Source organism: Taeniopygia guttata, chromosome 2, assembly GCF_048771995.1.
Source record: "Taeniopygia guttata chromosome 2, bTaeGut7.mat, whole genome shotgun sequence".
NCBI classification, from domain to species: Eukaryota; Metazoa; Chordata; class Aves; order Passeriformes; family Estrildidae; genus Taeniopygia; species Taeniopygia guttata.
Genome location: NC_133026.1, coordinates 19,596,317 through 19,611,924, shown reverse-complemented (window position 1 = coordinate 19,611,924; position 15,608 = coordinate 19,596,317). Strand labels below are relative to the sequence as shown.

General features: G+C 42.8%; 1 protein-coding gene across 2 annotated transcripts in view; it reads left to right on the top strand.

Moving 5' to 3' along the window:
* The first annotated feature begins 648 nt into the window (after positions 1 to 648).
* PLXDC2 (plexin domain containing 2) overlaps positions 649 to 15,608 on the top strand; it is a 251,285-nt gene continuing 236,325 nt past the window's right edge. Inside the window, exon 1 of one of the 2 annotated variants that reach the window (XM_030264549.4) lies at positions 649 to 1,466. In XM_030264549.4, coding sequence (XP_030120409.1) covers positions 1,358 to 1,466 — 109 coding nt within the window. In that variant the 5' untranslated portion in view covers positions 649 to 1,357. The remainder of the gene's footprint in view (positions 1,467 to 15,608) is intronic. The other variant, XM_032746647.3, reaches the window with a different exon arrangement.

The window sequence follows — 15,608 nt, the reverse complement described above, 5'->3', positions numbered from 1 at the left end:
AATGGCATTATTCACGGCGCGTTTAATCAAGCATGAAGATAATTTTTTTGGAAGGGGAGAACCCTCCCAGTCATTGCACTTTTGAAGTGATGAGTGTACATAAACAACTCTGCGAAAAAAAACCCCCAGAAAATAAAAGGGAGGGGGTGGAGGAGTGTGTGTGTGGGGGGGTGTGTGTGACGTGAGTCTGCTTTATCCGAAAACACAGAGAAATTCTGGGGAAGAGGGGGAGCGGGGAACGAGATTCAGGGGGTTTGGGCATTATTGCAGTTGCCATCCGCGTAACTGCCGCACGTTTACACAGCAACCTCTGAACAAGCAGGCGGCGTTGGGCCGGGCTCGCCCCGTCCCGCGGAGCTCCGGCCGGGCCCGGGGGTCTCCGGCCGCCCTCGCCGTGCAGCAGAGGCTGCCGGCGCTCGGGCAGCGACCCGGCCCGCTCGGGAGCCGTGTGGGGCCAGGTGCCCGGCCCGGCAGCGCCTCCGGGACCGCCGTGCGGAGCCGGCCCCGCAGGCAGCGGCGGGAGAGCCGGGGAAGTCCCGGCGCCTGCGCCCCACCGCGCTCTGCGGAGGGGGCGGGGGGCAGAGCCAGGCGGCGGCCGGGACCGGCCTCAGGCGAGCCCCCTGCCCGCACTTGCGCGGCGGGCGCGCCGCGGGCCGGGGGAGCGCCCGCCCCACGCCGCTGCCCTCGGCCCCGCACCAGCGCCGCCGGCCGCGGAAACCGCCCCGAAAGAGAGAGAGAGAGAGAACTTGTTCCTCCGTCCCCGCCTGCCTCCCCGCCGCCCGCACATCCTCTCCCGCGGCGCATCCGCCCGCCCTCCGGGTCCTGCTCCCCCCGTACTCGGGGCCGGTCCGCTGGCTCCGGCTGGAACGTTTCCCCGCTGGCTTCCCTCGGAGGGGTTTAGTCGGTAGCGGTACACCGAGAAGAGGCTTCGTCCCTCAGGCATCCTGTCTCACCCTGCGGGGGAAGGGAGCTGGGTGGGGGCAAGCCAGGAAGGGAGGATCTCAGTGGCTCTCCTAAAATCTATCAGCAGGCTGCGAGGAGGGAAGAGTTTGGCACTTCGCAGCGAGGCTGGGCTTGTTTTCCCTAGCGGTGATGCCGCTGGACTGAGAGCGGCGCGGCCGCGAGTTAGGGGGACGGAGCCTCCCCCACCAGCTCCTTCCAGCGCCCCCCAGACCCCGTCCAGCGCCTTCAGCCCCAGCGGCTCGTCCCTGCCGCCCCACTGTATGAGCGCTGCTCCGAGGACAGGGCGGCTCGGCGCCTGCTAGGGCTGCTCTCCGCCGCCCCCGGACTTCCCCACCACCGACGAGGAGCGGCGCGCACCCCGCACCCGGAGAGTTGTCTCGGCAGGCTCCGTGCTATGGCGAGGCTGCGGAGAAGCAAACTAGCCGCCGGATTTCTATTACTTTTCCAGTGCCTGAGCGAGCGCTGCCAGCTCGCCGGCGGGGAGACGCCGAGGCAGAGCCGCGGTAAGCGAGGCCGGTACCTGCCGGGCGGGGCCCCCCCCGGTTCTCCGCGGAGCCCGGGGCAGCGCGGCCGGGCGGGGTCGGGCCGGGGCCGGGGCCGGGGCCGGGGCGGCTCCGCAGCCCCCGCGGGGTGGGCTCTGCCGGCCGCTCCGCGGGCCGCGTACCCGGAGAGGGCAAACGCCGTTCGGGGCTGGCTCCCCCTCCTCCCGAGAGAGGCCTGGGGTCCCGGCTTCTCATCCTTCCCTACCCCGGCTTACCCGGAAAGAGCTCTCTATTACTTCATTTCTTATTTTAATGAGAATTCGGGACTTTCCTCCTTTAATGAATCTGCCCCGCGATCACTGGGAGCCGGTGATGTTCCCCTCCCCAGCCCCTCCGCGGGGTCCCCGGAGCCTCCTTCCCAGCCATGTACGAGACGTCAGGGGCTCACCTCGAGAGCCGGGAAGGGAGGGACGGAGCCCCCGGAGCCCCGGGGAGAGGCGCCCCGACAGCCTCCCGCGCCCGCCCTCCCGCGCCGGGGGCCCCCAGCTCTCCCGGCAGCGAGCCGGGGAGGGATGGCAAAGTTTCCCTGCAGATCCTGCCTGGGAGAGCTAGCGGGCACTCTCCTCCCCCGCGGAAGTCAGTAGCATGCAGCCTTCCCTGGAAACTGGGGGTTGAGAGAAGGAGAAAGATAAAGAAGCCCCAGGCGCTGTGGGACCTGTTTGTTAGGAGCGAGAGGCTCTGTTGACTAACTTTGCTTGTGAAGTGTCAGGGTCCTCTTGTCAGTGCTTCTCGGTGACACCTGTTAATGCGTGACACGCAGCACCTGTAGTGCTTTCTCTTGGACCACAGTTTCCCACAGCATGGGGTTCCCTTTGGATCACTAAAGCCTTCTGTATCCCGCATTCCTGTGCTGTGGAGGGGAAAGCTGCTAAAGGAAATCTTGGCACATTTGTGGATAGTGGTAAAGGTCATGGGGTTTGTGTGTCAGGGGACCTTTCTGCAGCAGATTCTGGCTTACAGGTATTTTCAAAAGCTGTGCCTGTGCATTCGAAATGCCAGCTAGATTATTATTAGATGGCACATGCCTACTGGCTTCCCTGGTGCAACAGAACTGCCCTTTCCTCCTTTTCTTAAAGGTTTGATACAAGTGTGAAAAGTTTTTGTGGTCACTGTGTAACTGACCCGAACAAGAGACTGGGTAGTTTTTTTAAATGTCCAGTGAGATTATGCGCTAGACAGAGGAGGAGTTTCCCTGGCAGGGGCCTACCTCTGAGTTTTGGAATTGCTAAACACGGGGTAGCTCAGCAGGTTGCTGGGGCTCAGATGTCACTAGGGGCCAAGGGAAAAGCCAGGAGAAGAGTTTTCATGTACTGCTGCAAATCCCCTGTTGCTACACCCAGGGCCGTAGGCAACAAATGCTGGTATTTGTTAATGTTAGTTATAATGGGGGGAAAAAGATGTAGTGATGATATTAGAAAATGAGAATTGCAGTCTTGTGTGGTAGTGGACTGAGCTCACAAAGTTTATTATCTTTCAGCCAATGTATCCAGCCAATACGATATTAGAGATGACTAAATGAAGTATAATATATCAGTGGGCAAATAAACACAACACATTTAGGCTATTAAGTTGTAGTAGTCATCAATGTCTGTACCAGGAGGTGCTAAATAGAAGGTGTACCAGTGCATTGCTTATTCAGAAATAATTTAATAATGTCTTGTGTCTTCCTGAATGTGATATGAAGTAAGAAGGAGTTTTTAATCTGGCAAATATTATTTTGAAATTTAATACATTTTGAAGAAAATATAGCAAGTAGTTGTTTTCTTCAAGCAGCAAGATGGGCAATCTGAAGTCAGTTTTGACATCTAGATGTTTATAACTTTGGTATCTTTTCCGTAGGTCTTGATTTTAAAAAACTACATAATTACAGTAATAATTAAATATAATTTTCAAAAATTGAATTTTTTTCTTTTTTTGTTTGTTTGTAATACTGTAGCTATTGTGAAAAAAAAAAAAAAGAGGCAATGATAGACTGTGTCTAATCAGTGAGAATAGAAAAAATATGTAAAGCCAGAAATTCAACTTCAAGTTTTGTGAGTCAAAATGAAAAAAGTGATGTTTCAAAGTTTTACTTTATTTAGCACCTACTGTATCCCTTTGGATCAGCTCAGATAAAACCTTAAAGAATTAAAGAATAAATATTTGAGGTTAGCTGCAAATTCTTAAGGGGACGATGTTTTCTACCTTTTTGTCAACAAAAGCCCTTATTGAAAATGAATGGAATAACAGTATCAAGAAATGGAAACATACAGTAAGCCCTGGCAGAGCTGGAGCCAGGGAGCATTTCTGAGGATGCTACCAGAGGGATACGCTCTGATTTCAGCAGACATGGGAAAAAAAAAATGCAAAGGCGTTTTTTTCGCCAGCTCGTTAGAATTATCTTACCGCAGAAAATCAAGTCGGACCAATTCAAGTGAAATAATTTTCTAGGCATGCCGGAACTTACCTGGCTGCCCCTGGGGGTTTCTAAACGCAGACTTTGCCAGGCTGCGCTGGCCGGAGCGGGGCGGTCCCCGCCAGAGGGCGCGGCGGCGGCCGCGCACGGCCCGGCTCCCTCCTTCCATCCATCCCTCCCTCCATCCCTCCCTCCATCCCTCCCTCCATCCCTCCCTCCATCCCTCCTTCCTTCCCTCCCTTCCTCCCTTCCTCCCTTCCTCCCTCCATGCCTCCATCCCTCCATCCCTCCATCCCTCCATCCCTCCCTCCTTCCCTTCATCCCTCCTTCCTTCCCTCCATCCCTCTCTCCCTCCTTCCCTCTCTCCCTCCTTCCCTCTCTCCCTCCTTCCCTCTCTCCTTCCCTCTCTCCCTCCTTCCCTCTCTCCCTCCATCCCTCTCTCCCTCCATCCCTCTCTCCCTCCATCCCTCTCTCCCTCCATCCCTCTCTCCCTCCATCCCTCCCTCTCCTTCCCTCCCTCCCTCTATCCCTGCCTCCATCCCTCCTTCCATCCACCCGCCCCTGGGCCCGTGCAGAACTTCCCTTTTGATGACAAAAATGCTAAAAATCCAGGACGGAGGTTCTTAAACGTGAGGTTTGCGTGTATGTGTGTTTTACAGTAGCCAAACTGAGTATGACATTTAATTAAGTGAAGTGAAACAGACAGCCTCTTGAAAGCTCACAAAACAATTAAGGCTTCCAGTTCTGTAAGTGAGGGCTCACTGTTGAAGTGCTGCCACAAAGTCTTGAAAGTGTTACATTCTTTTGCAATTGTCATCAGTCAGAATTAGGAGCCTGCTATTGTAATTTTTATTACAATATGTCAAAGTATGTTCCAGAATCCTGATATAATTTATATTCATTGGACTTCTGCTGTCTCTAGACATCAACATTCAAAGGGGGCTAAAATTATTTTTATAGGATAAACTGCTATTAAGGAGTGTTTGTCTATCATTTATCTACTTCTGAAATAGTAACATTTTGATATTGCCTAAATTTTACTCTATTAAAAAAAAATCCATAATTGAGACCTCACTGTCATCATTGTACTTTAGGACCTTTGGCTTTTATCTTAGAAGTAGCAAAAGATCTAATGATTAGATAACATGTATATCAGGTATATTTTCTCTGTTTGCGTTTAAGATTTAAGTTGTTGGGGTTTTTTTTTGCTTGTTTTTGTTTTTTTTGTTGTTGTTGTTTTTTGGGTTTTTTTGTACTTGATATGTAAACAAGGACTATTGGATTAGAGAATCCTAATGACATTTGAGAGCAAATCCTATTTGCATATCATATATATTTTACTAAGATTTCTCTCTAAAGTAGTAATCTCTTTTTTCAATTTTCATACTACTTCTTCCTCTTTTTTGTGCTTTTTGTCTTTGTCATTTTCTCTGAAAGACTGGTTTGAAATACTGCTAGTAAATAGTGGGTAAATTAAGACTCTAGTGAGGTTGACTTAGGTCTTAAATTCAGTTTTACAGAAACTCATTTCCACAGTAAGATCAATACTCAGTTCATTGAAAGTTTAAAAATCCCTTGGGGAAAAAGTGTTTTTGTTTGGCTCCAAATATTCCTGTTCAGAGTTCATATCCTCATTCAGGCACCTAAACTCCAGTAAATACTTGACTCAGATGTTAGGTTTGGCTGACATGTAACTTGGAGCTGATAAATAATAGGGGAACTATCTCTCTACACTGTAAACAGAGGTAGTCAAATGAAGGAAAGGTCTTTATAATTTGGAATAGTTTTTTGTCTGGTGGAAAATTTATTAGCAACACATACAGGTCATTTAGAGCAAAATCTTGTGACATCTACTGCCTTACGAATACCAGATTTCTCTAAAAAAAAAATGCAGTTTAGGAAGGCTGTTTCCTTTCAAGGAAGAGACTCCTGAGACCATGAAGGAGGTAGATGAAGAAATGCATAATGTCAGGTGATGAGAGACTTCCTGAGGGGAATAGTGGCAGACCTTAGTATTTTTCATTAAGGACTTTTTGGCAAATTTTGGTGGATCAGTGCTGCAGGTTCCCACACCTGCACAGACCTCGGGAGATATGGAGCTTTGGACCTGAAACTTGTGTTTCCTGCAGGACTGCTATGCAGTGCTGCCTGGAAAGTTGCTTTGCTTTGAAGTATGCCAAATACAGCTGTCACATGCGCTGTTGAATCTCACTGGTTTTTCTCCACAAAAGTGATAAAAATTTCATATTAAAATAAATGAAAAATAAAAGCTTCATTTGACCCTGCTTTTTATAAAAGTCACCGTGGTTTCATTGGACTGAATTACTGCACAGTTCTGCTGCTTGTAATTCTAAAAGCCCTGGAAAAAAAAAGAAATCTCTGTAACATCCCCAGTTTCAAAACTTACCAAGGCTGCAGTCTGTTAGTCTGAGAACACAGCTGGGGTCACTGGTATTTTGCATTCCCAGTGTGATTCATGCTTCCTAAGAAAAATGAATACCAGTGGAATTTAAGGCGGTCGTGGTTAAGATAATGTCTCCTGAGGACTCTCTACAGAGGGAACAAAGGTAATTTGATGGGAGCATTTACGATCCAGTACAAGGAAATGCTGCAAGCTTGCCAGCAGTGTGGAATGATATCCAACTTTTAGGTTTGATGAGGGCTGAGCTGGGAGTGTTAATGCGGTGCAATTGGCAGATGCTGTATTTACTAAACTGGAGAATTGCATAATCACAGCAGGAACAAGAAGAACCTATGAGTTTTCTTTCTATGGAGAAGTGTGCAGTGAGTCCATGCTAAGTACACATGAGGATTGTTTTTGGTTGTGGCTTCTCACAAATGAGCATAAAACATTGCCCTGAAGTAACGTCTGTGAGTGCTGGGTGCTGTGTCTCATCATGGAACACTTCCTCCGCTTTCTCCTCTTCTATTTTTTTCCATCCAAACAATAAACTTAACTTCAGTTAGCACTCCTTGCAGTCAGCATTGAGCAATCAGTTGTGCTAAGTGTTTGGGTTTGAAAGAGCTTGTGTAACCTGTTCATGTCTCTCAACCAAAGGGCAGCATGTTGGAGTGTGTTTCTGGGTTGGGTTTGACCCAACGTTCTGAAACTGGCAAATGGAGCATGTTCTGAGACCAGATCCAGGGTCAGGCATGGTGCTTGAGTTGAACACACAGCTTCAAAAGTAACATCTTGATGGGTGATCCATCAAGAGAAATGTAAGGATTGATATGAAGGTAGGTACAGGACATCGCAAGAATAACACCTGTGCTCTACTCAACCATGGTAAGATCCCAAGAGTTATATTTTCTTCAGTTTCAAGCACTGCACTTCAAGAAATATATGGACTAATTGAGGACTGTCATGTGAAGGAAAAAAGGAAAGAACGCTGCTATAGAGAATAAAACTAAGAGATGACATGGTAACAATCTTAAGGTGTGTAAAAGGCTTCCACAGAGGAGGAACTTGTCTTCAGCAGCAAATAAAATGACTGAAATTGCAGTAAGGCAGACTCCTATACGATAAGGCTAGAGGAAAAGATTATCTATGAGTATTCTTCATCACTGAAACAGTTTAGATAAACATATGTCCAAAATGTCATTCCATCAAAGGCAGCTGTTCCTGCCTTGGAGCAAATGGCTGGACAGGTGACCTTTCTAGGTGTCACCCAGCTATCTGGAATCATTCTGTGTGGATAGCTTTAAGTATACAGGGGCTTGCTGTGAACTCTGCAGCTAGATAAAATACAAGCATGAATTCCAGTGCTCACTTAGCTTGAGGCCTCTGTCTCTGATTTCCAATGATATACATGGCTTTAATGTGATTTCACCATACACTTTCTGTGGCTGTAGACAAGTTAAGGACATTTAAAATTCTGCTGCAGTTAGTGTTCTTATGTCATGAAAAAAAGCTTTTAAAATCAGATTTTGTTCTTACTTGTTTAGAACTTTTACCTTTTAATATGAGTGCTGTCTAGGTTCCATTATAAGCAGATGATTTTTTTTTAAAGATATTCTCATAGTGACTTTTTTTTGTCTTTAGGCAGAATCACTTATCTCATGCCATTTTGTTCAGTGAACAATCCTTGACATGCATAGGAAGAGTTCCACAAAGGGAATATATAAACCTTTCCATTTAACCTTTCTCTGGCAGTGTTTCAAATATATGTTGTGTCAGAGTTGATGCTAGGATCTCCATTCATTTGCTTTACAGATGTAATTGAACTGTGTCAAAGGGCTGCTTATGTTTCAGGGATGCAATGCCATTTACTGTATTTACTGCAGCTTTCCTTAACTGCTGTCATAGGGCACATTCTCTTGGAAGTTTCAGCTGCATTTAGTAGCAGAATAGGATGCAGTGGTTACCCAGTAATAAGCACTTAGAGTGGTATTTAAGTTTTTCTTCTATTCATGCATTACCCTTTTTTTTCTCCTTTAGTCATAATTTGCAAACTGCATCTCTGCTGAATAATTGCATCTTTTCTTCTCAGAGGAGTTGCTGCTGGAGTAGTTGTAAAAGGCGAGTATCATCCATTGTAAATTCAGTGTTTTCTGAAGGGTTAAGGTTTGTTCATCACTATGCAGATTCTTCTTTTATGAGTCAGCAGCTGAACCAAAAATTCATTGGAAAATGTAGTCTTGGCCTCCATAGAGAACTGGGAGCAGGCATGAGTCTTTCTTGTGGTAGTTGCTCCATGATATTCTCCAGCTGCATGTTTCTGCTTTCCTGTATGGGTTAAAAGGACTCTCCGTTTGAATTTGCAAGCAAAACAGTGTGCATTTGCAATTCAACCTCAGCCTCCCCAGGACAGGAACCCAAGGCTCTCTGTAGGAACTTCTTTGTGGCAAAACAGGTTTCAGAGTTCCTGGGTCCATCCTCTTTTGCCCCATCCAGCATCTCCTCCTTGCCCTTCCTGCTTGTTTCAGAGATTGCTTCCTCCTCACTTGCACTGTTTCAGCAGCTGATGGATCAGACCTAGTCAAGAGGGATTTAGAAAAGAGAGAAACAGAAAAGACTACATTTCAGAAGAGGTAGTGGAGGTGAAAATAAAATTATAAGGAGGATGAATGTAGTATTTGAAGCCTGTGAGCATTATAAATCCTCTTAGAACAATGTAACTGAATTCTGTTCAATACTACCAGGTGTTATGTTGGTTTAGTCAAAAAATACTCAAGGAAAAAACTAGTTGAAATTGAAAAATTATGTCAAAGTTACATGCTCTTGTTAAGTATTTCAGTGGCAAGTGACAAAACAAGTAGTTTTGAGATTGTTGTTTTGATGATGATAAAATACCTTATTTCAAATTTTCATTTGGACCTTTAACTTAGAATTTTTGTATTATATATAAACAAAATTAAAAAGCACTTTGAATTGAAGTTGACATGTTTGTGTATTTACATATTTTTAATTTAATTTCCTACAGCAAGCATTGACTATTCACTTTTAATCTGAATAAGATAAAAATTTTGATGAGGTGGGAAATTAACTTTCTACTAATCTCTAATTGAGACTTATTGCTGTTGAGAATTTGGTTATGTAAGCCCCGTAAGAGCAGGCCATTTTATCTTGTAAAAATACTTACTTTTATTTGATGGCAGGAAAGGTGAGAATGGCTGAAAAGGACAATTATCTTGATCATCCAGGGTTTGGAGGTTTTGTTTTTTAACTTAATAGCATATTTCTCATTCAGGTTGCTTCTTGGTTAATAAGATATATATGAGGCAACAAAATTAAAAGAACATATTTTTCAGATTGCAGCTGCTGTAAAGATAATAGATCTGTTTTACTTGCAGTGAAGGTATTTATGGACTAGAAGTTTAGCATTTGGTGTATTGCAGAAACCTGACCTCAATATCAACACAATTCATTACTGATTCCTATTTAAACTTATATATACAGTGATCTAAATTGTAGTCTCAAATAAAATGGTTAGCATGAATCACCATTACAGATTGTCATCAGTTCTGGTTTCCATTTACTTTTTGTTATGTCTGTTATTCATGTTCTTTTAAATTTTTTTTATGAGTTAAGAATGTTTAATGCAATGCTTTTTAGTTTATTATGCAAACTCTGCAAGACTTAATAACTGAATTGTACAGTTGTAGACTGTAGAAGTACACAGCTTTTCATGTTTACATTCAGCCACAGAAACCCAAAGGGTCCTTTTCCCTATCAAATATCACACTAAACAATAACATAATTGCTTTCAGTTTTACTAATGTTAGTGAATTTATCCTTCCCAAACATTTTCTGTAAGCTGTTGGAGAAATTTCTATCTTTCCAATACACAGATGATATAATAACAGTAGTAAGTAGTCCTAACAATTTCTTACCAAGGTCAGCAAGCATTTCCTTGAGATGAGAAGCAGTTTTGTTATGAAAGTCTGTTCCACATGCCCCCATGCACCACAGGCCATCAGTAATGTGCTTCACTTTAACAACCTTTGGGTACATGGTAAAATTGCATCAGACCCAAGTATAATGTGCCACAGAATGTAACGAGAGCATTGAGTTTGGGTTACTACAGTAGCAAAAAAAAAAAAAAAAAAAAAAAATTATACCATGCTTTGTGTGAAGGCTTGTTGTTCTTTATCTGGTTTTGCTGTTTTTTCCATTTATTTTTTGACTTAATATACTTGGTTTGTTCAGCCCCTGTTTTCTTTCATGCACAATTACATGGACAATGATTGCAGAGTTGGTAACACTGGTTTTGATTCAATTCAGAGCCATTTTCTAGAATAGCATTAATGACCTGCAAAATTACTCTTCTTAGAGAAAACTTGTCAATTTGAATGGAGGAAAGAAACTACCACTGTCTTTTGTCAGCCTCCTGAGCACACCCCATGCACCTGGAAAGCACCCTGAAAAAGTGTCCAAAAGGAGGAGGGATTATGCTCCACCTCAGCTGAGGTGCCTGAGAATTGGCATTTCATTTCATACTGCGTTGTGCTGCAAGCTTGAGTCCAGCTTGTGTTCTTAATTTTGTTTAGGTGCTCTGATATTGAACCCCTGACTTTTGATTCCCATCACTTGTCAGCAAGCAGTTTGTATATTCTACTTCTCCACTGCTGGTTTCAGACTTACTTGTCTTACAACTTGCTTGACTGTTCCCAGTATCATAGATACATGTTTTATATTAATAGTTTTCTTATTCTTGGAAGACATTATAGAAGTCAGGTAATATCCTAGTTTTATGAATATAAAGGCGGTTTTAAAAAGTGACAACTTTGCTAGAATTAAAGATTTCTTGTTTGTGTATCAAAGTATGAGTTGTGTTTTTCTGCAATAGCAGATCTTTTGAGTTCCTCTTGTTTCTTCAAATTCACAGGTGTAGTTTCTCTCTGTATTCTTATCCTTCAATTCCCTAATCTCAGATTTTAACCCAGTCAGATCTCTGATCAAGTAACCGGTCTGTCTGGAAAAAAAATCCAGATTAGAGTTACTGAAGGTTCTGATTAGTGCAGAGACCACAAGGCTTAGTCTTGGACTGCTGTAGATTTTGCCATTTCTGATACTCCTTCTTCACTCAGGCTTGCATCAGGAGAGGGGTTTTTCTCTCAGATGTTTATATAACATATCCCAAACTGCAGCATTTTATAGTCTAGTGTGATAAGTTCTTTTCCTAAACGCAAGCATATCTGAAATATAGCCAAATAGAGAAGCACTGGGTCAGATTTCTGCCTGTTGGCGCTTTGACAGCTTGAAAAGACTGTGTCCAAATCTTTTTGGTTTTGTCATTGAGTTCTTGGAGAAAAGAGAACGATGGTGTTTCACAAACTGTAAAATTATTTTTCCTGTAATTAAACTTTAAAAATAACAATCCAGATCCAGAAATTGCTAGTCAGAAGAAAGAATTCCAAAGCACTCGGGTTAAAACCAGAATGCTTTGGTTGCGCAAAAAGTTTATCATCCTAAAAAGGCAATCAGTGCAAGATGTAAATTATTATTTTGCTTAATAATATGATAGCAGCTTTTAGTGGCACTGTATCTTCATGACCTTTTAAGGAAAAAGATTATTGACAAATGGTTTATAACACATGTATGTATACACCATCCATGTATAATACCATGCCTCTGATGCTATAAATCATGCTGAAGTTTACTGTAGAGTATGTATCTTGCTGAAAACAGAACTGATAGATCAGCAGACTGGTGCTTTTCAGCATGTTCTGTTTTGTCACTGATGGTGGGTCTTGTTTGTTCTGGAGAAATAGTGATAAGTTAAGAAAGCTATATTTTAAAAAGCTGTTATTCTTATTTTGCAAAGTATATGTGTTTCCATCCTTCCACCTAATTTGAAAAGAAATTTACATTATCATTTAAGTAATAGATCTAATAGAGCTATCAGCTGCTTGAGGGAACCCAACAAAACAAAAGAAAGCAACAAGAACAATAAAACCAAAAAGGGGAGGGGAGGGGTAGGGGGGAGGACAGCAGGAATGAGGGGAGGAAGGGGGAGGAGTAGGAACCCACCAAAAAAATAACAAACCAAACCTCAAATAGACTGTACACTTTGGAACATTTGGAGTTGCATATCTAGGCTTCAGTTATGGAAAACTTCCCTTATTTAGAACTGTGCTTAAATGCTTGCTTAGCAGTATCATTCTATACAAATGGTGCCCTACAGATGAGTGGACTGAAAAAGATGCAGATGTTTAGGGTTTTCATCTGATCTTGGACTTTGGAATGTAGCTCACCCAGAAGTCCAAGTACATTTGCAACAGAGGCAATAATTTTTGCAGCCTTGTTGCAGATCCTGAAATGGTTTGAGGAGAAAAGGATCTTTCAGCAGGCAGAAAAGACTGACCTCCCTGTATAGTTGTGGTGCATAACAGCAGTGACTAATTGCTAATGCACATTGCATTTTCTAATGCATGTTGCATTGTTCTTTAAGAGCTGGGCACTAGGATTTTTTTTTCTAATGTGATGTAGAAGACACATTTAGGAGATGCACAAACTAAATATTCACTTAGATTTCATGATGTCTCTCCAAGGGACTGAAATGTGGCTTGAACTTGAGAAGCAATAAGCACACATGGCTCACATCAAATTTAAGTGTAAACACTTATTACATGCTGCTTCTTGAATGCAAATTTATGGTTTATTGTTCTGCTTTTTACAGAAAAACATTGCTGTTAGCTTCAAGGGATGACCCAGAGATGTTAGTGAATTACATTTTTATCCCTAAGGATGTATAGATAATAAACTGAAGGTGAAGTCTTCAGGATAGGAAGTTATATCCAGCTTTATGTTCAGAAGTTTGCTCTATTTAGAGCAGGTTGTAAAATAAAATTAGTTCTTTCAGCTTTAGCTTTGACCCTCCCATGCCTGTATTTTAATTTTGTTATTTTATCCCTATTCTGCTGTTTTATGGCACAGCCTAGTGGGGGTCCATACCAAGCCAGCATTCCCAGTGAAACTTAAAAACTCTGTGGCCAGAAAGATTCTCCAGTGTTTGGTTATATTTTCTGCTGTCATAATTATGTTTTATTGATCATATTAAATCCACTGTAGTTTTAACTTCATCTCCCTACCTGAGAATCTGAGACAGATGCTAGTACAGTTGTAGAGCCAGCCAGTTGTCCCTCTCTTTCCAATAATCTATTTGGAGATCTGAGGAAATTTTTAAGTAGAATTCAAATACATTTTGAGGTTTGCCATAAAGCAGGAGAAGTTAGAGAGAAAAAAGATTTAAAAGATATAACTTTAATACAAAAGGAAAAATAGTTGCTACCCTTGCAAGCCTCAATTTGGCACAGCACTTGAAAATGTGACTGAAGCATGTGCTTGAAGAGAAGAGCATATGTAAAGCCTTCACCAAAATTACTTGTGCTGGAACATGCTGGTAGGTGTTGCTAAAATGTTTATAGGGCCTTTTATATGTAGAGTTTAATGTAGGGAAAAAGAAAGAGGTTATATTTTACATGCTTTAACACAGCCACAGTTTACTGCTAAAAGATCAGCTTGAGCCAATTTGAAATGAGTCTTCAGCCCACAAAGCCTTGCCTCTAATTCTGTAGTGTGCTCAGTGCCTGTGATGTATTGCAATGTGGGATCTTTGCTCACAGGACAGCTTGATGCCAGTTTCCCACAGGCAGCGAGCATGGCTTGTGTGCTCCCAGGAAGAGAATGAATGAATGAATGGGGGGATTTTTACCTCATTGCTGAAAACCTACTCCATACCTCAAAGTTGTTTATTATACTCTTCGAAGGCATTTGGGATTTGGAGGCTGAAAGGTTCTGAATGCCTGTTTCTTTGTTGATGTTTTTATTTGTACTATTTATTTATAATAGGTGATAATTTAGTTTGCTTATATCTGAGGGTTAAGGACGTGCATTTGGTTTTAGAGTGCTTGAGACTCTTGAAATGGGAAAAAGAGGAGCAAGCAGAGGAGTCCATGAGTTGACTGTGAGAGCTATAAGACTATTTGCTGGGCAGGAATGAAAGACCTGATTCAGTTCTCTCTATACATTTTAGCATCCGTATTAATTCTGTGGGGCTATTCAGCCTGGAAGTCTAGGGAGAGAGATCAAAACACCCATGTGAATTAAAAAAAATAGGTTACTTTGAGGACAAATATTCTGCTTCTGTAGTTTAAATCTGTAGGGAGCCAGAGAGTGAAGCTAGGAAAAGATATATTCAGAAGCTCTACAGAACTCTATAGAGACGCTGTGTCCGTTTAGAGGAAAATGTTGCATTTGCTATTCTAATTTGGTTTCTTTTTCAGTATTAAAAAGTAATTATTAAAAAAAATAAAATAAGAAAAGAAAAGGTACCTTCTCTGATTCTGTTCTCCTGAAAATCAGAGAAAGGAAGAAGGAAGTGTCTGTTGCACAGCTTTAGGAATGTTACTAACTCCTAAATTATATAGGACAGGTAAACTGGGAAGGAAAGCTTCCCAACTTTCATCTCCCTGCCAGGTGACTGCTATTATCAATGGTTGCCTTGTAAAAAAAAAATACATGAGGAATGAAAAGACTTTTTGTCTGAATCTGCTGGGCTATGCTTCTAGGTATTCAGGAGCTTCCTTTTTCATCACTGAACACCTGTTTCAGCCAGGCATCACAGGATGGGGGAGCAAAGGCCAGGAAGGCAAAGTGGGACCCTTCTGGTCTGTGGCACTTCTTCAAAGGTCCAGTTGTTTCCATGTTCTGTAAACATGTTTTCTGAGGGGAAATGAGGAAAAAAAAATTGAATAATAGAGATATAGAAAACTACAGGGTGCTTGCTTGGCCCTATGGTAATTTCCTGTATCTTTCCAGCTGTACTGTGGCAATAGTAGTTTAACTTGTAGCTTGACAGAGTAGCCTCTGACCATCCTTCAGGCAGTAAATCCCAGCAGAAAGCACTAAGTTATAACCCAAAATAATGCTTCATTAAACACAGGATGCTGAATTTAAAACATGTTCTGCTCTCCTTGCACATCCCTCTGTAGTTGTGGACTGTATTTCCTTAACTTGTTAACTGACATGGTAGATCACTTACTTTTGTTTGCTGAGTCAAATTGCTCCAGTCATCAGCATTCCCAGGAATCCTAAAACATGTTTCTGACCAGAGGTGCCCATCCCCCTCAAGTTGCTCTTTTTATCAGTAATGAGGCATCGCTGCTCTTACTCCCTTTGGGATTTTGATACCCACCTGCCGAGTTATTAGTAGGAAGTTCATTAACCTGCACCTCTTCCTGCTGTTTATATTCATCCAGCCAGC